We start from the raw sequence: 26,520 nt of genomic DNA, 5'->3' as shown, positions 1-26,520 counted from the left end.
AATGGATATCTGGCATATAAACTACTCAATCACAAGACAGGACAAACAGGTTGGTGTACCTATTCTGAAGCAAGATGCTGTAATGAAACATGCAATCATAACCACAAGGGCAAAGGTAACTTGCATAAAACAATGGTGAAACCAAAATAAAGAAGAAAGAACAACCGCAGCAGATTTGACATAAAAGGTTCCACAAAATCATAAGAGACACACCCCAAGGTGCTCATGGTCAAGGCTACTGTGAGGCCACTCTCTATCCTTTCTGGTAAGTTACAATGACATTGGAAAAAGCTACTCAGGAGAGTGGAAGAATTTCTGGAAGCGTTAAGAAATGTGTAGATGTGGCCCTTGGGGACACAGTTTAGTGATGAACATTGAAGTGCTGGGTTAACAGTCAGACTCTGTGATCTTAGAGCTCTTTTTCAACCTTAACAATTCTGTGATTGGAAAACATGTCTGGAAACTGCAAAAAAAGGCAACCACCATGGTTAGAGTGTCCAGGGAGCTCTAGGCCAGTCAACCTCATCTCAGTTCACAGAAAGTTATAAAAAAATAAAATAAAATAAATCCCACTCAAAGTTGTACCCAAGAACATGAAACAAGCATTAATGTACCAATGATGTCTTTCAAGATGGCAATAATGTCCAATGTCTCCATTGAACACCTGCACAGAGGACAGGAGCCACTCTCAGAAGGGTCCTGCAAAATGTCAGGGGGAGGAAGACAAACCAACTGAAACACTGGAGGGCAAGGTTGCTATCCAAATGGACCCTGACAGGCTGGAAAGGTGGGAATTACATGAAAGCCAAGGGCAAATAGAAGGTCCTGCACCAAGAGTTCAGTAACCCAATGCAGCAACAGACTGGCGGCTCAAAAGCTAGGAAGCGGCATTCCAAAAAAAGACACAAATGATTACAAAGCTGAAAATGAGCCAGTAATGAACCCCTGTAACCATCAAGCTCGAGTGTATACAAGGCTGCACAAGGAATAGCCTGCAATCTTGGAATGTTTGTATCTCCTGCTGCTTGGCAATGGAAAGACTGCATGTGGAGAACTGTGCCTAGTTTTGGACTCCTCAGACAAGCAAGACATCAATGCACTAGAGAAAACCAATTAGATGATATAGATGCTGAAGCATGTGATGGATGTCCAAAGGACAAGGAAAAATAGTCAAAAGTTGCAGAGAAGGAAATTCCAATAATAAAGGTTCCCCCTACATGCACAATTAGGACTATCAAATAATGCAAGTTGCCCTGAAAGGCAGGACAGTCCCCAACTGGACAATGCCTTCAGCAACATGACCTGCTTTGACCTTTTTGAGAAAGGACCTGGACTACATGTTAGAGATAACCTACAAAGTTGGATGCATGTAAATTCATGAGACTGGACTAGATACACCATAAAGTGTCAATTGCAAGGATGCTGTTGATCAAAAACCACTGTAAATCATTGGAGGTCTTGATGGTTAAGGATGAAAAGGTATTTAAAATCATAGCTATTGTCCAGCAGAAAAGGCAAGAAAGAGCACCCAAGGCCCTATAGGCAGTTCTGGCTCAGCTGACTCCACAGGAAAAATCACAGGAGCATGTAAGTTTCTCTGATCACATAAAGACAGAATAAGAGACCAGTCTGCCATGAGCAAACCATACTAAGCAATGCAACTGCCCTAAATTATAAAACACCTGGCCACAAGAATGAAAGAAAATATGTAAATGTAATGCACACTGCCTTATTAAGAATTTTGGCACTGTCTCCCACTGCATTCTCTTTTCTAGGCCAAGGAAATGCAGGCTGAATAAACTGACTTGCACAGTTTGAAAAGTAACTGAACAAGCTGAAAAGATAATCAACTACTGTCTGCCAGCTGTCAAGTAATCTTGGGTCAATACTGGTACCTACAAAACTCAGGATTTTCATCAGAAACATACCTCCAACACCGAGCCCAGCTCTGTTCAAGAAGAAGGAACACACATCAAGAACACAAGGAAACTTGGGAGGGTCAAGTAAATAACTAGGCTAGAGGAAAAGCTTTGTGAACTGTGCTTTTTCAGTCTCCCATGCTGCAATCAAACAGCAACCTAGAGCCATTTGAAGGAGACCTGCAAAAGTAGCATAGCCAAACCCTTCTTTGCAATGGAAGATGGTAAAACAAGAGGCAACAGCCACAAGTTGTGTCTTGACACTCCAAGGCATCATAAAAAACTAGTTGCTAAGAAGGCAATAGATGCTGGTTAGCAAGGCAGCAGAATGTTTCTTGGAGGTTTTTAAGACTCAGCTGGACAAAACGTAATTTTGATCTCAACAGAAAGATAGACTACGTTTTCTCCAGAGTTTTCCACAAATCAACAGTTTACAATTCTTATGGCCCTAAAACAGCGGAAAAAATAAAGCAGGAGATAAAACAAGGATCTCAAACAAGTTTTCTAGTACCTTAGTAAATGCAGAGTTTCATGAACACAGTCCATGACAATAGCTAAGTATTTAGATCAGAGAAAAGGAATCTAAACAGGACCAGTCCCCCCAAAATACAGGAAACTAAAGTAGATGTATTCTATTGATTAGCTGTACCAGGTTAGATAAAAAAGAAACCCTGCCCTAATAGGTAATTTTATGCGACTGAATTCAACACCAGAATGTAAAAGAATAACTGGAAAACCAGCAAGATTCCTTCAGCTGCCTTCTACACTAAGGCTCTGACAATTTCTACATTACTCCCACAGGAGAATCATCCAGACCTGACGTAAGCTCTTTGATCTGCAGACTGGAACCTACATGCTCATAGCTAGGAACTAGAGAGGGACAGAGCGACCTGGTAAGAAAACTGCAAAGAGGAACAAGGGAAGTGGGGATTTCGTGATGTGAGAGATGAGCTATGACATGACACACAATGCCCAGATCTCATCAAAGATTTATCTGGACAAACAACAAAACAATGGATGCCAGATTTTCTCAGGGAAAACAATAAACACAGGCCAAAGACTTTGCAAGCTGTTGTGACATCAGTCACAAATCTTGACCAATTCTGTGTAAGAAAAGCAGCAGCAGCAGCCAGTAGCACATAAAAATGAAACATTTCTTCATTGTACTTTCCAGCACAATTCTCTGTCAAAGTTCTCTTTCACACTAGCTCTGAATTAGTAAATAAAAACTGTTAGGCATTATTTGTAAAAATGAACAAAGCTAAAAAATTTACACTGAAGACACATCAATCGAAGCAACATAGTTACACAAAATAACAGTGCTTTCCTCTAAAACCAGTGAAGTAATTAGGAAGCCTTGTTTTTAGTGATCACTTGATGAGCTAGCAATACAATGCCTTCACTTTGTTTTGTTCCTGTGTCATTCCCCCATGCCACTCCCTCAAGGAGTAAAACTGCTGGGAGAATTTCACTGAAGACTGTATAAAAATATCAGTGACACATGTGGAAATGAGGTACAGATTACTCATGTTTAGGGTTGTAATGATAAAAAGCTGAAGTGCAAAATGAAAACTGGTATCACTTCTCAAGTCTGAACCTAGTTCAGAAACAACATATGGGAGACTGCAAAGACCAAAGATGGGAGAAACCTAGTCTGAAGAACTGGATCTACCTGCAAGACCTTGTAACATGATACTACCATTAATAATCTTGTAGCAATGACCAAGAAAGTGTGCACAGTCGTGGTGTTAGAGATGCAGGGAAAATAGCTTCTGGGTATCCATTTTGTACCAGACAAGGTGCACATGTCACTGCCAAACATTATAAAAGCAATTATGGAGACAGCTATTCATCAAAGCAGGACAGGACTCACAAATCAAAAAATTGTTAGCTTCGAAAGATCCATTTGAGGACTCAAATCAGGAACAGATGCATTTTCCACCAACCTTATTCCAAAAAGGTGCTTTGCTCTGAAATAATTTCATAGAGTTTTGGAGTTAGGGAATCAAGAAATCAGAAAACATTTTCAGATCCTACAATGATACATTGGCCTGGCACAAAATTATTCAACAGATAAGATGATCAAAACCCTGGGAAAATGGATTAGGAAGGCCCATCACAACTTTTAGCCAATCTTTGTATGTCACTGCGAGTTTTAAACTACTACAGAACTCTTGGCCTTGACTTCCTCGCTACTCTCAAGAAGGTGAAAAAGCAAATGAAAGACTTCCATGGGGATCAGGCACACTTATGAACCTTTATGAAGCCTTTATGAAAGCAGCCACACCTCTGAAAGCATCCACTGGTGGTCTACAGCACTTGACACCGCAAGCAGATACGTTTCACTACAGCTCTGGCAACATCGCTCTAAGTTTGATCTGGTCTCTTTCTCCTTTGGCAGTCACAGATCTTCAGCTTAACAAAGGTCACAAAACCTTAGTTATGCTTGCCCAGTGCTCCAAGAGCAGAGTCCATGTCCTTTGTTACCAGCTAGATCAAAGCTCCTCCATTTGCTATCACAGTTTAACACTTGGTTAGAAACACAGAACACAGAGCACTGGAGTGAGAGTGAGCATGGAGGAAACCCTGAGAAGTTACCCTGCTGTGGCCGAGGGTCCCTGAGGCTTCACACAATACCAGACACCTCAAATGTATGCAAAGGTATAAAGACATGACTTTCTAAAAGTGGAGCATGTTTTATCAAACACATTTCAGGATACAGTGGAAGAGGTCCTACATATCACGTCTTGCTATTTTATTTAATCACAACAAGACGGTAACTTTCACTTTTTCAAAAGTGAACTGTTTGTGAACTGTTGAGAGCTACCAACATGAAAATGACCCCAAACGAGTACAAGATTTTGTCTTGGTTTGTTTTTTCCTTAAGTAACTTCATAAGCAAAATTAACGTTGGGAATCCCACAGATTACAAGAAAGTGGTAGCTGTTCTCCCAGTAAATTCCCAATTCCCCAGTCAGTGCAGGCCTGATGATAAAACTAAGAATGTCCATGACCTAAAATGAAATGAGCAAGAAAGCTGCTGCTTAAAGAAACAAATCTACACTAGGCAGTAATGATAGTTTAATTTGGTCTCAAATAGGATGGCTTCATTTGGTGTAGTATGAAGCATTTTCCAGAAGAGAAAGTGGGATTTTGGAAAACCTTCTAGTCTCAAAGGAAGAAAAAGCTGCCCATTTGTACGCAGTACTGAAATTTACCGGTGAAATAAAGTAACTTTCAAAGATCTCTTTCCCTCCAAATACTGCATTAAAACACTGGATCCAGAGAAAAAACAGGGCTTTTAAAACGGAAATCTCACAGGGGAATAAACAGAAGGTAATAGGCATGAAAAACATGTAGGCATAATAAATATACTTTATATTCTGAGACTAAACTGCAATGTTAGCAAAAGACCTCAGTCAAATACAGTATCTACATGAAAGAACATAAAAAGTTGCTGCTGAAGTACAATGTCTACATGGTAAGAAAGGTTTCCAGGGAAAAAACAAAACTATGCCAGGTCTCTTCTGACCAACAAATTTCAAAGACAGCAGACTTATGTCAAGAGTATCTTGTAAATAAACTTTCCCAGAAAGTCAAAGGGAGAATAAATCACTTTGGAATGGATAGCATGAAAAAAATTGTCACAAATATAGTAAAGTTTGCAAAATATGCAACTTGTTTATTAGAATTATGTTGAACATCAGTATTTTGGGAGGCAGTGGGCAAAACTGAAATGCAACACCACGATTAAAGACTGGGTTAAAACTTGCCTGAAGTTAGAGGTGGGAATGTTATACTTCATGAACAAGAACCCATCATGCTTATGTTTGGATACAGAAGAAACATCCCTGGCCTCTAAACTTCAACACAAATCACCACACAAACCAAAGCATGTTCAAAAGTGAACAAATGTGAATTATGGGGAAGAAGACACTGCCTTTCACAGGATATTGCTTTTAAGGAGAGAGAGAAATATCAAAATATGGTGCAAAAAAAAATTTAAAAAAGAGTGAAGGTACAGGTTATCAAGGACACCTGGATAAGAAGAAACTGAAGATAGCATTGAGAGAGAGGAAACATTCATGCAAATAAGCCTGCTTGTGGTCTGAGAGTTTGGGAAAAAACCACTTGCTCACTAAACAAAGATGATGCTTCTTTACCATGTGGTTCCTACTATCCCTATGGAAAATGAGAACTTTTCAAAAGAAAAAAAAAAACACCAAAAAACTTTTTGGCTCTTCAACCATATGTTCTATACTCATATTTCTTCTCCTACATCAAAAGAACTACAGGTCCCACATTTCTGCTGGACAGATGTTTAAGTCATACAGGTAATCTGCCCAACATTCAATGAAACATAAAAATGCAAGAATTTAAAATAACAGCAACCTACATATTCACTGAAACCATAGTTCCCAGAAGTTAAGTATTTGAAGAAACATTCATCTTTCAGCAGCAATAATAACAGGCAAAAGCAGAAAAAAGCAAATCTCTTTCCCCTTATGTTTGATAACTCCTTCTCCACCTCCTATCACAGATTAAGATCCATCACTTCATGGAGAGCACTGCTCTTCCTTTTGTCTTGTCAAGTAATGCAAAGTTCAAAGAGCATAAGCAGATATCAAATTAAAAAGAAAAAAACATCCACAAATACAATTAGCATCACACTGCCCTTGATCTGGTTTCCCCCATCCTTTCCTAAGCTACTCAGCATAAATCTTCGCACAGAACTATCCCTTTTCCTTTCTTTCTTTCTTCCATATTTCTATGGTTAGTTACTCTCCTTTAACCAAAAATATGCTCCAAATTCTAAACACCTTTTTCTTCTCATTTTATCATTTCAACTTGTGTGTGTTTTTACATCAACTGTTTATCCCACCTTCAGCTTAGCTCTCCAGCTACTGCTGGTTTTCTTGCTTTCTAATGAGGACAAAAAAGAATTAGCCAAAATCCCATCGACTGATGGCAGACCAACTTACTAGTCACAGCTGCATTCTCAGCAACCTCTCAACCCAGCTGTACATTCTGATACTCACCCCCTCACCCAAACAGGTTAGGAAGGCACTGCAAGCAGAGACATGAAAGCAAACTGTACAGAGCTCTGTGCAAAGGACACAGAGGTCAAACAGGAGAAGCAATGATCAGAGGACACGAATTAACAGCAGCATCAGATCCCTTTCCCAGTCACTACAGCAATGTAACTGTGCTACTGATGTGAGGCCTGGAGTCCGAGTCCTTCCCATAAGAAGCACTGGCCCTGCCCATCAGGAGGGCAGGGCAGGGAACTGAACAGCCAGGCTGGACACAGTGGAGCAAGAGCCAGAAGGTTTCTCCAGAGCCACTGCTGCAGGAAGGCCTACACATCACAGAGCTCTGACATACAGACCTACAGCTCCAGTCACAGGAGGATCCAAAGACAATTCACCATGCTGGGAAAACTGCAGCTTGCTCCTCACCACACCAGGAACCTCTGAAGTTACTCTGTTACAGCATTTTGCACAAGAGCCCAGCTCCTCCCATCAAGATAACTCTGCTTAATCCTGATAACTCATGACTTTGAACAAATGCATACAAGAACAAAGCCTGTGCTCATTACAGCTACAAATAAAAATCTAGTTATCACCTGATACTCATTCCAAATCTCAGACTCTGCAAAAGTCTGTATCACAAGGGATTTTTTTTTTAACTAAAGATTTGAATAAATAATTGGTTTAAGCCAAAGATAATGGGAACAGAATCTAAACAGAAGCTAGAGATGAGATGGAAAAGGAAAGAACCAAGTGAACAGCATGGAACAGCAGGAGGAAGCAAAAATACTGAAGAAAGAAACAAGGATAATGATGAAAGAAACCCTGCCCAACCTGAAGTTGTAGTATCACTGGTTAGACATTGCTCTGGCACATCAGGATTACCTAACATATGGTAACAAGGTGCTGTCACACTACATGAGGTGGTTGTGCAACCCCAGCAAGCTAAACAAGCAATTCTCATTCATTTCACCAGTGACTGTGTACTCAGGCTTGTATTCAGGGTGAAAACTGCCGTTTGTTTCACACCTAATTGTTCTTTAAGCTCAGACATTTCATATTACACAGTTTTTTTCCTATTATGAATTTTTTTTGCCAGAATAATTTACTTCCCCCAGTATAAGTTGTTTACAAGCCTCACAAGACATCTAAATGTCATCATTCAACATGTAAACTGGAATCCAATGTTGTCAAACATTTCAGTGTCTACACAGCAGTTTGTCACTTGCAGAAAAAGCAGTCACATTGCTATTAAGAGCATGCCTGAATTAAGTAAGGGAAAACTACCTGACCTTCATATCCTGCAAACATGTTTTCTGTACAAATGCATACATAGCATGCTCTAAAGCGGAAACCTTGAAATTTTGATTCTAATACTCAATAAAAATAAGCTAGACATCATCCAAAATTGGGACCACCCCTTTTTCCAGACAAAGTGCTCTCATTACAACAAACTACAAGAATAGAAAATAAAGTTTCATTTAAAAGAAATCAAAGCTATCAACTAAAAAAAACCCCAAAAACAGCACTGAAAACAATACAATTAGGAAGCTGTAGGGTAAATCTTTGACAAGTTCTTTGGCTTGGCCAGTCATATTGGAAATTTTGTTTTACCATTACACATACACAATTTATTGTTATTGTCCTTGTGAATCAAATGAAATAGATAATGCCATGTAGAAGTAGCAGGAAGTGTGTCAAAAATTAACAAATGTTAGCGAGTTGGTGGATTTCTGGCCCACAGAACCACTTGAGGCTGGATGTTTGGAAAACCAGAGGTACCTATGAGTCAAAGGCAAGGATGCGTTGATGGAGAAATCCACAGTGGCTCTTTAAGACCTCAGCACATCTATTCCAGAAAGTTCCTGGACTGCACCTTACTGCAAGTTGAGTGGATACTCTGTGTGGAACTACATAAAGAAGAACCATACATGCTTGCCTGTTTCACAGGCATTGGCTTAGTGTACTGTCCAAGATCCATAAAAATTCACTGACTTTGACTGCTTTGATATAAACCTTGTAGTAATTCCATGATGGAAGGTATAAAGTCTTAATGTCACCGCTTATCCAGGTCTGTAAACGTGTGACCACTTTCCTCATCGACGTCATAAGTAAATGTCACAAGAAAATAGGAAGCTGCAGTAACCACAATCAGTAACTGAAGGCTTCTAGTCCCTGAGGCACACAGAATATAGATTCATGTCCTGATTCTGACACAGGCCCATGCGGATGGACTCTCATGCCTCAAATAGCCCTTCATCATTATCCTGATTTCTTTCACTGCACATTTCCATTCCAGCATTTACTTGTTTCCTGAACCTGCTGCTCACCCTGTCTGGCACAGGCATCTCTTCTCCTGTGTAGTAAATACCGGCATGGAGGTGGGTGATGACAGTGATGATGCCCCAGAACCAGCAGTGACAACAAACCCGGCAGGTTTGGAAAGAGGGTGTGAGCCTGCAGGACGCCCTGCTTTTCCAAACCAGTATCTCCTCTACTAAAATATGCCTCTTTCTGCTTAAAAAAATCTCATCTCACTTCTAGCTTTTAAGAATTTATAATCTTATTTTCTTCTTTTCCTATTTATAGGCCCTTCAGGTCAGAGGCTTTTCCCTCGTTTCTTGTTTTATAACACGCCACCAAGATAACAAGCATCACTCAGCTCTGAGAGATGCTTCACAGGAATAAGCACTAACACACAGAAAAAACACCATGAATAGCATCACCTCAGTTATTTTCTGGAAAAGGAGATACCACTTAGGACTCGTTTCATGAAGTCTCCTCCATGACAAAACAAGTCAAGGGAGCACGCACGAAGCGTTTCTTTCGGCATGGGATGTGTCAGTCCATCCTCAAGCGCACGCCTAGGGATCACCAGCGCTACTCGCTGCAACGGGTCCGTAACAGAGCTGACACCCGGCACAGCCCGGCTGGCGGCACCTCCCTGCTGGGCGAGGCTGCGGGTCAGCCCCGCACGGCGGCGGGGAGGGACGGCCTGCGGGCTCGGGGCGGCTCTCGGCCCCGGCACAGGGACAGGGGAGGCAGGGGAGGGCAGGGCAGGGCCGCTGCGGCACTTACCTTCCCCGTTGGCAGGCTCTCCAGCTCCCGGCACGGCGGCGGCCGGCGCTGTCTCTGCCGACACCGGGCGGAAGCAGCGGGCAAGGAGGGGCCGGGCCGCTCCTTCCGCCGGGGCCGCGGGGCGCGCTGAGGGCGGGCCCGGCCCGCCCCCCGCCGCCCGCGCCATGAGGGTGGCGGCTGCGACCCCTCTGAGGGAGGGGACCAGCGTTACTACCCAGCCCTTCCTAGCCAGTCCTTCCTACCCTGCCCTTCCTAGGCAGCCGTGCTCACCCGGCCTCCGGCGCCCGCCGCCCGCTGGGGAATGGCAGGAGCAAGAGAGGAGGGAGGTTATCCCGGGACGCGCGTCTCGGGGGTTTCCTCCTGCCTGTCATTCACTCTTTCTCTCAGGTCACGGTTTCTTTGGGAATTCTGGCAAAGGAGAAAATGAATAGGTAGTTTTGAAAGAGCAAAATGAGCTGGGGTGCCTAAAAAATGGCAGAGAAGGGGGTAGCGAAGTGCAGGCTTATCCTTCAGTATGTTTGACGGCTGGAATTGTAGAATCACCAAGGTGGAAATATCCGGTCCAACCATCAGTCCTCTGCTGCTGCTGCAACCCCAAAACCACTAAACCACATCAACCTTGCACCAGATCCAGACACCTCCTAAACACCCCCAATGGTAGCCTAATCCAATGCCTGACCACTCTAACAATGAATTTCTTTTTTTCTAGTATCTAATCTGGATCTCCCCAGTCTGTTTAAGGCCATTTCCTCTCACTGTAGGCATGGCAGAAGGGACCACCCCTTTCCTCACTATCACCTTCTGCCAGGTGGTTTTAGAGAGCAAAGAGGTCATCCCTTAGCTCCCTCAGCTGTTCCTCATAATACCCCATAGTGTTTTCCGGGCCTTTCATAAGCCTTTTTGCTCTTTGCTGCAAATACTCTAGCACATGAATGACCTTTTTAAAATCAGGAGCCCAAAACTGAGCACGCTACTGGAGGTGCAGTCTCACCAGGGCCTAGTCTGGCTGGCAGCATTGTTCTTGATATGGGTCATTGGCCTTCTTGGCCACCTGGTCATGTTCCTAGCTCATTTTGAGCTGGCTGTCATGCAGCATCCCCAAGGATGTTTCCCTTAGCTGCATCTAAGTGAGGAAACTGGACCAGAGCACCTGGACTGTTGCAAGACACTAAAGTGCACACATTCTTCCCCACTTAAATTTTTTTGTTTTAAAAATGATGTTTTGAGGATCAACTTGCAAAAGAACACCATGCAACTAGTAAGAGGACAGAAGAGAATAAGCTCAGTCTTAAGTTGCGCCAGGGGAAGTTTGGGTTGGATATTGGGAAGAAATTCTTCACAGAAAGGATGATTAGACCTCAGAGTGAGCTGCCCAGGGAGGTGGTGGAGTTACCATCCCTGGAGGTGTTAAGGAAAGACTGAACATGACACTCTGTGCCACGGCCAAGTTTACATGCTGCTGTTAGGTCATAGGTTGGACTCAATGATCTCAGAGGTCTTTTCCAACCTAATTGATTCTGTTGTTCTGTGAAGATGATAAAAGTAGCCGTAAATTTTTCCCTAAGTACCAGGAACCTGACACAGAGTCTGCATGCCTGCTGGGTAAGGTGTGAAAGGAGCGCAGAGAAAATGTAATGAATAAACGAAACCTCATACTTATCAGAGAGGAGCTCAGGGAGGTTTTCATGCTAAAATATTGCTTTTTGGGTAGAAGTATTGGAAGAGATGTTTCCAGTAGAAGCCAGGTTGGCAGATAAATTGAATAGTAGAAAATTGGCAAGATTGGATGGTATTTATTCAGGAGTTACACAGGGATTCAGGCATGAAGCAGCTGGACTATGTAATCACATGCTACAGGAGGTGCTGGAGGACTGGGAAGTACTGCCTCTAGCCAAAACCTAAAGTTGGTATGCATGTTGATCAAATCAGTGGTAGGAATAACAACCACAATTGGAAATGAAATAGGAATAGATATGGTGCCCTTGAGAACCATCGGCTTCATTTTCCGTGGAGGAGCATGGTGCCTCAGAAATCTCTGTGACTCTTTGGAGGAGTCAAGTGACTTCATCTGCCAAGGCAAACCAGGCCAGTGAACACAGAATCATATAATTATAGAATATCCTGAGTTGGAAGGGACACATCTGTACTATAGTAGGAGTCTTAGTAAAATATCTGTATTGTATGTTGAATATCTGTATATAGGCCTTGCCCTGATAAGCCCTGGTTGTTTTTGATAGGCTGCAGCTGTAGCTAGTGAAGATAACTAGGATAAAAGGGGTTGGGGTTGGCTAGTCGAGTTGAGCTGACAAGGAGCCCTGACAAAGAAGGAGCAACAAGCAGGAGAAGAAGTCAGAGCTGTGAAGAACTGCCCCCAAGAAGTATCACTGAGAAGGTATGAGACCTTAGAAATATGGTTGCGACAGTATAGGACTTTAGAAATACAACAACAAGATTACAACACTGTACCATCACATCCAATTCCTGGCTCTGGACGAGACATTCCAAGAATCCCACCATGTACCTGAGAACATTGTCCAAATGCTTCTTGAACTCTGTCAAGCTTGGTGCTGTGAGCACTGCCCTGGGGAGCCTGTTCCAGTGCCCTGCCACCCTCTGGAGGAATAACCTTTTCCTCACATCCAACCTAAACCTCCCATGGCTCAGCTTCCTGCCATTCCCTTGGGTTCTGTCACTGGTCACAAGAGAAAGAATAATTGGTGCCTGCCCCTTGGCTTTCCCTCATGATGATGTTGAAGACTGCAATGAGGTCTCTCCTCAGTCGCTTCTCCAGACTGAACAAGCCCAGTGACCTCAGTTGCTCTCATATGGCTTTCCCTCTAGACCTTCACCATATCTGTAGCTCTCCTTTGGACACTTTCTAATACCTTTGTCTTTTTGTTATCCAAAACTGCACGCAGGACTCAAGGTGAGGCCATACCAGTGCAGAGCACAGTGGGACAATCACCTCCCTTGACTGGCTGGCAATACTTGTGGTGCACCAGGCATAGTTGGCCCTCCTGGTTTGGGCAAGAATTTTCATTAAAGGTTTTTAGAAGATTCAGGAGTCATGTTTTATTGAGCCATTTAAGATTTGAGCCCCTCAGGATTTAACTCAAACTGCAATTTGTTTTAGTTGTTAATCAGTAGCTATAATGAGGCAGTTATGATTAAGCAATTGCACTGTGAATGTTGCATGCTTGACTAATCAGTTGTTTAAAGGAAAAGGGTAGTCAATCCCAAGATGAAGGAGCTGTCTGGATGACAGCTACCAGGAGCAAAGTCAGCAGAAATGGGCAGTAACTGAAGGAAAGGTAAGTCCAGCGGTAGGAAATCATGGGAATCAGCTCATTGACCACTTACTCTAAACAGACTCTCAACTCAAATGGAGGAAAGAACTGTGCGTGTGGACTAATTATCATGATAAACAAGAGTTTTAACTACCATATAAGGGGTGTGAGTGCTTATTAATGAAAAAAATTCTGTAATGCTGATGGCATTGTTGGCTAAAACATGTAAATAGTGTAAAGTTTTAATGACTGGGGAGCCAGCCATTTGTGTCTTACAAGCTCCTGACTTTGCACAAACTCAAAACAAAAATTGGAATACTTCACCTTAGTGTGTGCATTGGTGGTGTGCAGTGGTAAACAAGCTCAATGAGATAAAGGTTGCAACCTTCAGATGGGTGGATACTTGGTAGAAAGATAGGGTAGAAAAGAAAGGTTAGGAATTGATTATCATCTTATTCAATGGATCGATTGTGTAGCAGGTAGGACTTAAAAGGAGTTTGTCTGAAGGTCAGTACTGTTCAACACAGGCATAAATAATCTGAAAAAGGGGGAAGACACTGGAGTAGTAAAATCTGCTGTTGACATTGAGTTATTTAGATTTAAGAAAAATTGTCAGGTCACAGAAGGACTTCTTGATTCCTACTGAACAATAAAATGATGGACATGTTGACATATGAGATAAAGGATATAGGAAAAGAGATAAAGCTGATTGTCTAGATGTACTATAAAGCCTTGTGCTTCCACAATCAGATGATATTTAGGAGCCATTGGGAAGTGAATGTCATGATTCTTACTCTGTGTGATGGTGACATGCTCTCTGCTTGGACGGGGATTGCTGTTCCTGTCTCTCAGAAGGGGTACAGCAAAAAGATTTTCCATATCTACAAAAGATATGGAAAATCTGACAAAATTTTTCCCAGAGATACCTCCACACAGTAAGTAGAAATTAAAATGGAAATTGGAAGACAAGCTAATGAGAAAAGTAGCTTGGGAAAATAATGGCATTGGTTTGTGAAACCAAGTTGAATGGACAGTGATTCCTCATTGTAATTTCTAATGCAAAACCTTTGGAAAACAAATTAGGCTAATAGGCAGCAGTCTCAAAACAAAAAGTACTTTAAGTAGTCTTAAACTTCATTGGAAATGTCACAGATTCCTAAAATTTCACTGGAATTTGCAAAAAGATAAGGCAGATTTATGGAAAAAGAAAATCTATCAGGGACTGTTAAACGTGAGAATGCTCTGTAAAGGCTCAGGTAGCCCTGAGAGCTGTCACTCTGCCAGAGCTTGCACAAGGGAAGTAGCCTGATGTACTTGCCCTTTCCTTGGCACAACTGTTGGAGGCTGTCAGAGACAGAATGAACTTTTGGCCTGATCTGATACAGTTTTCATGTTCCTATTTGCAACTAACATCACTTTTTTTTTCTGAGATTCACATCAAATCCTTCAGGTCATTTCTTATTCCAGAACTCAGTTTGTCTAATGTGCAAATATATAAAAGAACCACTGAGGTGCTTGATGTATTGTTGATCAGAGTATGTTTTATTAAACTGTTTATAAAATTGATTTGGCAGCAGTGGGTTAGCTCATGTGTGATATTAAAATAATGAATGCATGTATTTCTTCTGATGTGAGCAAGAGTTGGTCAGTTACTGTAGTGAAGTCACAAAAAGCTCTTTCACTTTGTAGAAGAGGCACTTTGCCCTGGTCTGTGAGCAAAGGGAAACTTTAGGTAGGAAAATGTCATTATTCCACACCTCCTTGGAAAAAAATGAACTTGACACAGTGTTGATTTTCTTATTGTGCCCAAAAGTGTGAGTACATGCAGACCTTGTGCCTTTGAGTTATGCTCATATCATAAATGGCAGCAGTAACATTTTTGTAGGTATTCCTGTATGATAACACTAAAAAATACAACTGCAAGGCTTTGGAATCAGAAGTTTGAAGGTTGCATATAATATTATCTATTTTATATACATATATATATATATATGTATATAATGTTGGTTTCAGGTGCTTTTTTTTTTTTTTAATATATAAAGTCACAGTACAGCAAACACAAAACTTTGAGCATGTGAATGATCTAACATAGAACAATGGTCCCAGAGTTTCTGGACATGCATAGGCTTGCTTAAACAAACAGTATCCTGGAAAACAGTGATCTTAGAGTGGCTCACATGCATAAAAAATTTTGGTAGATCAGGGTGGAATACAATAAATACATTTAAAGGCTCGTTTAATTCAGGCGTAGGGAAAAAGTAAAATTTATGTTATGAAAGCTTGGGTAGCGCTTTATAAGGTCAGATTTTCATGAGTATTTGGCATTACTTCCCTGGTTATGTTTTTGCTGATACATGAAACAGGCCCAGTGAGTGTCCTTTAGTGCTGAACCGCTGGTTGTTCAGATTGGTCAAGCATTGCCCTGTTCTGGGTCTGTGAACACTCTGATGAACAGTCCTGGGTGCATTCAGCGCCGTGGACTTGCACCATAAGCCACATTAAGTAGTCAGGATGAAAAAGCCTCCACCAAACATGATGTTTTTCACCTCATGTGGTCTTCCAGAGCTGTCCTAGCAGCCTTTGCATTCTCACCCAGCCCATGCCTTCACACTGTATCCAGCCCACATTTTGTGAAATGGAGAAGTCACCCTGGAGGGCTGCAGTACAGTCATTGTATTTTTCAGGCACTTATGAATGAAAAAACCCCTACACAACTATAACAATATAACAACTTTGTCTAATGGCCACAGTGGTACCGCCTAGCTCCAAAAAGGAACTGAGCCAAGTACTAGCAAGTGTAGATGTGGCCAGGCTGCATGCCTTGGATGGCTAAGGGTCTCTGGTGCTGCTTCATTTTACAGCAGGGGCATGGCTTCTGACCCATGGCCCAGGCAGGAACATTTTATTTAGCCAGGTACCAGGAAGGCCTGGAGGAATATTGGTGCTGAAACAAATAAGCCTGGAATATTTTTGCTGGCATCAAATGAGAGGCACAATGGCATTCAAGCAGGTTGGAGAAGTTAGTTGGTAGTATCTCTAAGCACCAAATAAATCTGCAGGAGTTCGGTTCTTCTGGCCAGAGCCCTGGAGGCCATCTGCTGCAGACTTGTTTAGTAATATAAATAACACAATAATTGCTATGACCTATATATTTAAAGCTATTTCATAGTTCAGTTTAAAATGATTAATCCAAAGAAAGCACTATTAATGTCCAATCAAAATAGAAAATGCCCTTTGCATGTCAACAGTTACAGGATAGCAAATCCTGTCGAGGAACAGATGGAAGTGTCATTGTTAGTGTTGCCCCAGAGATGAATGGAAATTAGTTTTAAGGCAGCAGAGACAGAAAAAAGTGCATGTATGTGGAAAATAACATACCAAAATCGCTGAAACTGCATAAGCACATGAAAAAAGTTGCTGGTAAAACTTCCTGAAGAGACATTTGGTTCTTGAAAGTATCCGCTAGTGTAAAAAGTGTTTGTAGCTAGCTGTTAATGCAGCTGTGTGTACTGGAACAACTCACACAGCAACTGCCTCATATTTAATAGCTGCAAACTGTAAATGAAATAAAACATTGAATTTCAAGAAAATAAATTCAATTTATAAGTATGTTTGAGAACTAGTTGAATAATTTGTGGTTTCTTTTTTCTCTTGCCTTCTCCTGTTGCTATCTAAAACTGACCATGAGAACTGTTACTCGTGAATGAGAGCCATGTTTGGCTCTCATCAGAGCCAAATCTTGAATCTTCATCAGAGATTTTCTGCTGCAGCTCAGGTACAGAACTTGGTCTCTTGTAAGAAGTCACTTCTAGCCCTGTCTTTTGCCTCAGCAACATGGATCACATTTTTGCTTAGCCTTTGCAGAATATTGAATTTTATTCTGAACTGTTAATTATTGTATGTGGTCTCCCTTTAAGCAGTCATAGACCCATATGCAGAGTTAAAGGGCGACAATGAAATACAAACCACTAGCAAGTGGTAAACTTTCCAAACACCTTTCTACATTATTTCCTTCTTGTTAGTGATGGGACCAACTACTTTGCCCTTGAGGTCAATATGCAGCAAAAAACCTGCTGTGGTAATGTTTTGGTTTTAGTCCCAATGCAGATAGTAAATTAAAATTATTTCTGCTTCAGCCATTTAAAGTGTATCAAATTGTTTTTTTACAGCAGCTTTTGCATAAGTTTTACTACATTAAATTGCCTAAAATGTCATGTGTGCTTTGTTTGTACCTTTGATAATAATGCAATGTTCTTTATACTCTAAAACTGTGTTGTTGGTGAAGTAAAATCTGTGACTGAATTTTAATTTAATGATGTATTATAATTTTCATTTAATCTATGTCAGTATTACATGAAAGAAAGTTTTAACATTTTAGATCCCTTGTTTTCCTTTCCCTGCCACCATTACATTGTTATAGTACTTTATAGGGCAGAGTAGGTGACTTTGTTTTTCTATTCCCTTGTTTAATTTTGAAAAGAGATATAGTTCCAGAACAAACATGAGGTTTAGACATCAAATGAAAGAGAGGTCAACCCATCTGCTCCTGAGTCTAGCACAAATGGTGAATGGAGTACACAGACAAGTGTAACGACGTAGTTGTAATTTCACTCTAAAAGTTAGACATAGAAAAGACAAAGCAAAATGTTATTTTCCTGCTTTTTCATCTGCCCTTTAAAACTACAGTTACAGATAGTCACAGGAAGGATAGCATAGGAAGGGACTCTGGAGATTTTTCTAGATCAGTTCCCCTGCTCAAAGCACAGTCACCTGCAGCAGGTTACTCAGAGCTCTATGACCATTTGAATTTGAATCTTCCCAGTGATAGAGGCTCCACAAGTTTTCTGGGCAACCTCTTCCTGTGTTTGACCAGTCTCACCATAAGAAAGATGGTTTGGGGTATTTTACTTTTTAATCATATTTCCCTTATTTCTGTTTGTGCCCACTTCTTCTTGTCATGTCACTGGCTCCCACTTCTTTACTTCCTTACATCAGGTGTCTTTACTCCCCTAAATATTGATAGGAGCTCCCTGAGATTTCTCCATGTTGAACACTCCCAGCTCTCTAAACCTTCTCTTGCTTCTATCCCTCAATCATCTTTCTGGCCCGTTGCTTGACTTGCCCATGTAAGTCCATGTCTCTCTTGCACTGGGATCCCATGACTGGACACAGCACTGCAGATGAGGCCTCACCACTGCTGAGTGGAAGACAAGGATCACTGCTGTCAGCCTCCTAGCAATGCTCCTCCTGCCACAGCCCCAGGACACTGTTGGCCTTACTTGTTCCAAGGACTCATTGCTGGCTTGAAGAAAACTTGTCCACCAGGACCCCAGGTCCTTCTCTGCAGAGTTGTTTTCCAGCTACTTGTTCCCCAGCCTGTGTGGGTGTGTGGAATGATTCCTTTTCCTGGTGCAGAGCTTCATACTTTCCTTTTTGGAACTGTGTGATGTTCCCCTATGGCCATCTCTGCAGCCCACTGAGGTTGCTCTGCATGGCAGCACCTTCACCCCACTGCTCCCAGTTCTGCTGAGGGTCTGGCCCATTGTCCAGGTCATGAATGCAGAGGTTAGGCTGTGCTGGTCCCACTATTGACCCCTGGCTGTGCTGTTAGTGAGTGGCCTTCAACTGAACGTGGGGCCACTGATTACAGCCCTTTGAACCCAGCAGTTGTTGATATTTTGCCATGATTTCTGGCAGTTTCCCAGTTTGCAGCGAATCAGATTCTTTTACATTTTCCGTGAAAGCACCTATAATGGTTCATCCATTATTCTCTGATAAATTTTTCTGCCTTTTCATCTTGTGCTTGTGTTTCTGACTTCACAGGACATCATTTTCCCTGCACAGGAGAAGGGAACCTCATTTTGGCTTATTATATTTTCAGTCAGTTAGCAGTAGTGAAGAAGCTTTTCCTGTGCGCCTCTCTCTAGAGTGCTGCATGGGCACAGACTGTGCAGTCTCCATCTTTCTTTCTGTAACATTACTACACTATTTTCTCTGCAGGCTTGTAAGAGATGGCAGACTTTTCTTCTGGGTTATAGACAGACACATCCCTCCAGTTTCAACTGATTTTATTATTCAGGTCCAAGGCAAGTTCAATTACTAGATAACTGGGGGAAAGGGTAAGGAGGACGCCAGAGGTGGTGGTCTTTATCTGTTACTCTGAAATACTTCCCTGTTTAAAAATATAGAAATATATCAATGACACAAATATTAGACTGTGGCTTGCTGGCACATGACAAAAATCAAGAGAGTAGATTACATTTAAGGACGAAATTATTGAAGAGCTTGGTGAAATGCTTGAACAGGTTGCTGAAAGAGGTGCTGGATGCCCCAGCCCTGGAAACATTCTAGGTCAGGTTGGATGGGGTTCTGAGCAGCCTGATCTAGTTGAAAGTGTCCCTGCACATTGCAGAGGGGTTGGACTAGATGACCTTCAAAGGACCTTTAAACCCACACTACTCTAGGATTCAGTGATTCTATGACTGACAACAAACTCCTGTTAATTTACAAGGTACATTGAAATAATAAATCCAGACAATTCCATTTGAGAAATGCTGTGTAATGTTCTGTGGCTATTTTCCATTATAGTCTGTGGGAACCTATTATTTTGGGGTTTTAGTTTTCTTGGGGTTTCCTTTGTGGGGGGTAACATTTCAAGTAGTTGCTATTTTCAATATAATTACTTTTTAATAGCACAAAGGTGAGGTTAGGCTATTACTGGAGCTACTGAGCTCAGCTGTTTCACTGTTGTGGCCAGTTTTGCTGTTCACTCTACTTAGAAAGCCATTGGAAACTGGATTTAGCTGCCTATGTGTAGCAATCTGGTGCTATTTGACATGTTCTTGTGCACCTAAGACATATGTAGGGGTCTGGCACAGGAGAGACAGGACCTGTCAGGCTCTTTCTGGTCTGGCAGCTGATGTCTGAACATCTCGGGACACAATGACATCCTCTAGGACATCTTGGCTGGGACTTTCAGGTGTTTGTGTAACCCAATCCTGTCCTGGCAGCCTGCCATCATTGACTGAATTCTAGTGAGCAGCACCACCTTACCAGCTGTATTTAAAAAGACTGAAATTAGCAACATTTCCAAGTTTACCAATAAATTCATAGTTACTGTGCTTGAAAGAGAGCAGAAGAAACATGTATGCATACTGATACCTGTGCATGTGGAACGTGACTGCATATGCAGTGGGTTGATGAAAAGACTATAAAAAGGTCTTTAGTAAAATTATGTATTACCCAGATATGAAAAAAAAAGACAGTATTTAATTAAGAAAACAATTCTATTTGCAAACTGGGAAGCACACACACTTAGAGAAGAATACATTTGGTGTATTTTTAGAAATTCTTAACAGTCTGTGGTACAGAAGTGAAATTCTTGTGCTGAGTTTGAAAGTGTTAACTGGCCTTAGTATAAATGTGCCTTAAAGCTGCTCTTGTTACACATGGACTGGAGCTGGGGGCATTGTATTCATGTAAGTGCTGAACTTTCTCCACTAGTTCCTGGGCAGGAGCCCTGTAATCCTCTGGGAAGGTATTTTGACAGTCCTTTTCATTGCTGAAAGCAGTGCTGAAAGGAATTTCCTGCCTTGGATTTCAGAGGTCTATTGGAATTGCTTTACTGGGGAGACTGACTCTTCAGCAGGCAGGAGGGAGGTGGCTAGGGTAGGGCAAGGCTTGCTCCATAAAACTTGGCCTCGCTACGCCTTCCAAGAAAAAGAATGGAAATTGGTCACTTTTTCTTCAGGCTCGGAAGTCAGCAGCTTGAGATCCCATACCATTTTTGAACCTTCTCCTTTCTTGTGCTGTCTGTATAATTTAAGTAGAACAAGTGTGTTCAAGAATTTGCTATCGGCTTTTTCTAGGTCATATTTCTGAAGACCTCACAAGCATCACACTGCCATTTGCCAAAAAATTAACATAAGGTAAAGTGAAATTGCAGCATATGGCTGGAAGAAATCCAAGTGAGTGCAATATGTAAATAATCAGACTTTCAGCTTCTGCCCTTTACTAAAGGTGTTTCCTTTGTTACAATCAGTTCTTTATTATTTGAATATCTCATGCCATTCTTTTAATCACCAAATTCTCCTCTATTCCTAATTTTTCTTTCTCAAATAAAATTTAAAAAGTATGTTTTGCTAAAACATACTGAGTTTAATATTAGAATTTTTTTCATAATGCTTCAAATTAAATAGGCATGGAGTATCTCTTTATTTTAAATCTTACATTGCTAAAAATGGCAAAGGCAATTAGAAAGGATAATAAGTAACACCTTTTTTGACTGCTGAAATTCAAGTTCAAGTAAATATAAACATTTTTTTCTCCTTGAAACTGAGATCATAAGCAGACAGCCAAATCTTTCCCAACTCCAACTGACTAAATCTAGCTGCAGATTTATTTTGAGCACATAATGCCATTGCTGATTAATCTTTTATATGTTTGTCTTCGTAATATTCTTGTTAATGTAGGAGTTGCTGTTGTCTCTCCTTAGAAAACAAGCACATCAGTTGCATTAGGTATTAAAACAATTTAAAATCTAGCCTAGCTAGAATGAGATTTTCATGTGTAGCTGGCTTCTTGCATGAGTTTTCAGAGATGTATTTGGATTATTTGTTAAAATTCTATAATATTCATGGATAAAAAGCAAAGTCTCTGAATTCACATTGTTATGCAGTTGTTAATTGTTCCATCTGAAGCAGTACAATAGTGTGAAACAGTTATTTTCCTCTGGCACTGAAGGAAAGTTCTCAGAATAAAGTTTTCCCTGGCTTGGGGACATATTCCTGTGAACCTGAGAAGGAAAGCCTCTCTTCTCTAGCAACCATGTTCTCTGGGTACTCAAGATGAGCCTTGCTTGGCCACAGCTACCTCTGATTTCTTTTCCTACCAGTACTGATCTGGCAGATGATGAGCCCCTGAAATTTAGCCAGCTGCAGTCCCTCCTTTGATCAGTTAACCCCTGCCCTGCCACGTATTGGTCAAGGAGCAAAGGGGTGTGATGCACACGGGGTTTGTTGTAGCTCACAGTTAGTGAGCATTAGCAAGTTTTGAATCAGCACCACAGGCTCCCACTGTTTATGCTAAAATTCCTCATTTTGAAGGCTGAGAACATAAATTAGCAAAATGAGGTTTCAGTTGGTTTGGGGGAGGTTTTTTTTTTCAGAGGTTGCCTTTTCTTTCTCTGCTTTTTAGAAAAAATTAATTGAGCTTTAATATTCTGAGTACATTTTTTAAAAGTATAGTCTATGTTTATGTTATTTGTCTAATACTATTTGTATGAAGTGGCCACCACCTGCATTTAATTTATCTTGTGACAGGTCTTTCCTGCCTTGATCTAAAATTCTTTAGAACGCAGAAGAAGTGACTATTTTCTGCTTGGACTTTACTGGCTAGCTCCAGTTTGATTGTTGTGGGCCTCTTCGAGCCTAAACAGATAACATACATCCAGCACACAGGTTTTTAACTAATTATTAATGTTCTTAAAGCACTTTGAAGAGTAAAAGAACAATACATGTGTTAATTATTATTAAGAACTTAGCTTTGAACATCATGTTCTGATATGAAAAATGTTTAGTGAGTCCTCACCAAATTGTAGCATTATAAATGTATTTCATTAAGAGGTCATTAAGACATTAAAAGGCATCATTACTAATCTATACATGATCTAAGCTTGGCAAACCTCTGTAATCCAGACTCATTATATGAGCATGAGTGCCTTTCCGGCCAAAAAAGTGCTGAGATTTTGCATGGTAGCGTTTCCATTTATCAACGATATTACAGATGAAATAAAACCTCTGATTTTTGGAAAATCTCCCTTTCTAGTCCCATTACTTTTTCCTGGGCTTGATATGGTGCAGTTGTTGTTTCTGGCATTAATGCCTCTTAGGTTCAGCGTTGCACACATTATTTGAATTGAGTAGTCTTATACATGAAGTGCAAAAGATCTTCAGCAGGCTCTGTCCAGGGGTTTCTTGGATGTGCATCAGTGGATTTTGTGGGAGAAAAAAATCTTTCTGGTACATAAGAGTTATACATGTTCTTTGATAATGAGTTCTAGAGAAACTGTTAATTTTTCTAAATTACCAATTGTGATGTGTAGCACAATAGACTGTTGAAAATCATGGTGATTTTCTTTAAAGTACATATGATGAAAATAAAGATTAAGTGATGAACTTCCAAAATGAAAAATCTGCAAAGAAATCTGCTAAGAAAAATCCAAGAAACCCAGTGGGCTGCCTTTTCAGTTTTTCTGCAATCTTTTATCTGTCACTTGTAAGTTGTTTCCTAATTTGAGCTTTTCTGCTTTGAAAATGAAAAGTGTGGCCAGCCATTGACATGTGAAGAAGAATCCCAGTGTTCTTCTTATTGCAATGTACTTCTCTAAACTGTGATAAGAAAAATGAAATACTTTCTTAAAATGTGAAAAAAACAAATTTTCAAAATAAATTTGATGGTTCAAAAGATGAACATGTCTTTTCTGGGATAATTTAATGCACTATAAGAAAGTGTTAATAAATTTTTATAAACATGTTAAATCAATCTAAGGATAAATGTGGCAATTTAATATAATGACTGAGATCCACAAACCCTATTTTGCATGTAATTGCAATATTGTAATGGTACAGTGCAATCATCATGTCAGTATTCTTGCATATAAATTCTGAAGTATTTCACCAAAACCATCTACTCTGGCCAATTTATTTACTTTACTGTAAAATTCATTTTATCCGGAAGAATGCAGAAGACTTTTTGAGGTCCTGTACTTGCAAATGCTCACATATCAGGTCATTTAATGGTCACTTAAAATACTGAAGTGCATAAATATGCAGCACTGGAATTTGCAAAGCTTCTAAATTCCTACTTCTATGTATATAGTTAAAAATTCGGGATTTTACCTCTGACTTCCTTTAAGCTTTCTGTAACAGAATTCTGGTCAATATGCTGACTTGGAAAATACTTTCTTTCCAGTTATGGAAATTTATGCTTAATATTAGATGCCAAGTCAAAATTCTGTCTGGGATTTAGTTTCAGATTCAGATGCAGGCCTCTAAATTGGGTTACAGAGCTAGTATGAATTACCTAGATAAGAGAACAAAACATATGGCCTTAATGCATTTGTCCACAGTTGAGTCTCTGCTGCCATCTGATATGTCTCTGGGCTTTTGAGACAATGGCTTCTGGTGCAGATGTGATGGAGAGTCTGTGGGAGCTCCTTGCCTGGCTGGGGAGGTGGCAGTGGTGAAGAGTCCTGCATGAAGGGAAATATATTGACATCCCCAGGAGAGTATGTTGGGATGATACCATTTAGATTGTGACATTAGACTGTTGTCCTGGAAGCTATGAAATTCCAAGAGAATAACAGGGCTCTCAGCCACAGTATTCTCTATCTGGACTACAATTTGCAATATAAAAAAAATGTGGTCAAGGCTCTAGTGGCACCAGCCAAGTGAGTTTAGTCCTATTTTCAAAGGTGACATAACACTTTTAGGTTGAGGATTTTGCCATTGTTGTACAGTGCCCTACTAGAGATTCTTGAGTGGTTTGCAAACAAGCTGGCAGGCTGGGACAGCACAGCCCTTTTGGAAACTGACACCTAGGGTCTTGAAACTTTAGGCAGACACGTTTTAAAAAATATTCTTCAATAAGGAAGACTTAACCAGAAAGTGTAAATATTTTCTGAAAAATGTTTTGCTAGAAGAATACTAGTGATGCCTGCAAAATAGAAATTGGGAAATTGAATATTCTTTTTATTTTACTTTCCTTTTTGTAAATAATATTAAGTGCACTCTGTAAATATTACTAAAATAATACCCTTTAATATTATTAGAACTGGTTTGTGATGCAATGTTTCCATTTTCTACCAGAACTTAAAAGCTTTGTACAGAAGACTGGCTTAGTATAAATAAATTGAATATATAAGACCTACACCTTTTCATCACAAACTGACTCCTTTATTGCAATCACATCAGCTGAGTCATAGTACAGTGTTACAGAGCACACTCTTGAGTATCAGATAGCAGACTAATATACTGCAGATTGCATTAATCTTTCATGTTATCTTTTCCTCTCTACTCTTTCTTTCCTATTTTTTGTGGTTTTGATTCTATGTTTGTTTTCATTGTTTCATAAGAAAGATTAGCTTTACAGGACACAAACTATAATTATGTATACACATGCCTCCTATGTCTCATTTACCTATGACTGGTGTTTGAACTCTTAATTTCTTTGCTAGATTATATACACTTAATAAAAAATAGTTAAAAAAAACCCCAGCCTTAACTGATTTATACACTTTTGTGCTCAGAACAAAGCTCAAGAGCACTTGGCTATGATATTAAACATGTAGTCATGGATGAATAAAGACTTCCTTAGTCGGCACACAATTGGATTTTAATATCTTAAGCCCCTATGCATCAACCTACAGAGCAGCAGCAATGTCTTTTGTATAGAAGTTTCACAGTTTCATAGTTAAGATATGTACCTAACAAATACAATTGGGATTGAAAAGTTATCTCATAGTCTAAGGAAGTTTACTGACCATGAAACTGTCTGTCAGCTGAAGACAGAAAAAAGGCAGTAAAATGGTTAATACCTTATCTCTCTTGTTGAAGTTAAAATATTTTGTATCTACAAATGAGAAAGTAATGGTGTCTGGAAGGAGAGGAAGCACCAGGAACCCTGATTTTGAAGTTTACTCAGTTTTCACTGCTAACAATATGGAAACTGGTTTTACAATTCCCAGTGACTGAGATAAACAATCCCAGTGTCAGCATGTCTTATACCAGCAGAGTGCTCTTTCCTCTTTGCTTTTGGGTTTCATTTTCAATCTTGTTAGAATGACTTCAGTTTTTAGGTGACCAAATGTTCTACTGCTGTAGTTTTTGAAAGACAGCTGTCCAGATCTAGATGGGTATTTCAATATCAGCAGTGAAGAGTCAGGTTTCATAGTCATCCACTCAGAGTGCAGCTGAGGTTGTCAAAAATCTCTGGAGGTTCCTTAGTCAAATCCACCTGCTCAAAGTAGGGTACATTAGAGCCACTTGCACAGAGTCTTGTGTCCAGTAGGACTTTGGCCACCTTCCACAAGCTTTCTTGACCGCTGTTCCAAGTGTTTGATTGTGTTTGCAGTAAAAAAAAAAAAATATTTCTTCTTCTGAAATGGAGTTTCTTGTGTTTCAGTGAATCTCATCCTGTCATCTGGTG

The 26,520-nt window shown here is 40.4% G+C and overlaps 1 protein-coding gene across 1 annotated transcript in view; it reads right to left on the bottom strand.

Moving 5' to 3' along the window:
• LDAH (lipid droplet associated hydrolase) overlaps nucleotides 1-10,339 on the bottom strand; it is a 112,069-nt gene extending 101,730 nt beyond the window's left edge. Inside the window, exon 1 of the mRNA XM_074538038.1 lies at nucleotides 10,028-10,339. Within this exon, the coding sequence (XP_074394139.1) occupies nucleotides 10,028-10,193 (166 nt within the window). The 5' untranslated portion in view covers nucleotides 10,194-10,339. The remainder of the gene's footprint in view (nucleotides 1-10,027) is intronic.
• Between the last annotated feature and the right edge of the window lie 16,181 nt (nucleotides 10,340-26,520).

Source organism: Zonotrichia albicollis, chromosome 3 (assembly GCF_047830755.1).
Source record: "Zonotrichia albicollis isolate bZonAlb1 chromosome 3, bZonAlb1.hap1, whole genome shotgun sequence".
Lineage (NCBI taxonomy): Eukaryota > Metazoa > Chordata > Aves > Passeriformes > Passerellidae > Zonotrichia > Zonotrichia albicollis.
The sequence above is the reverse complement of the archived record's forward strand: the minus strand, read 5'-3'. Positions and strand labels throughout refer to the sequence as shown.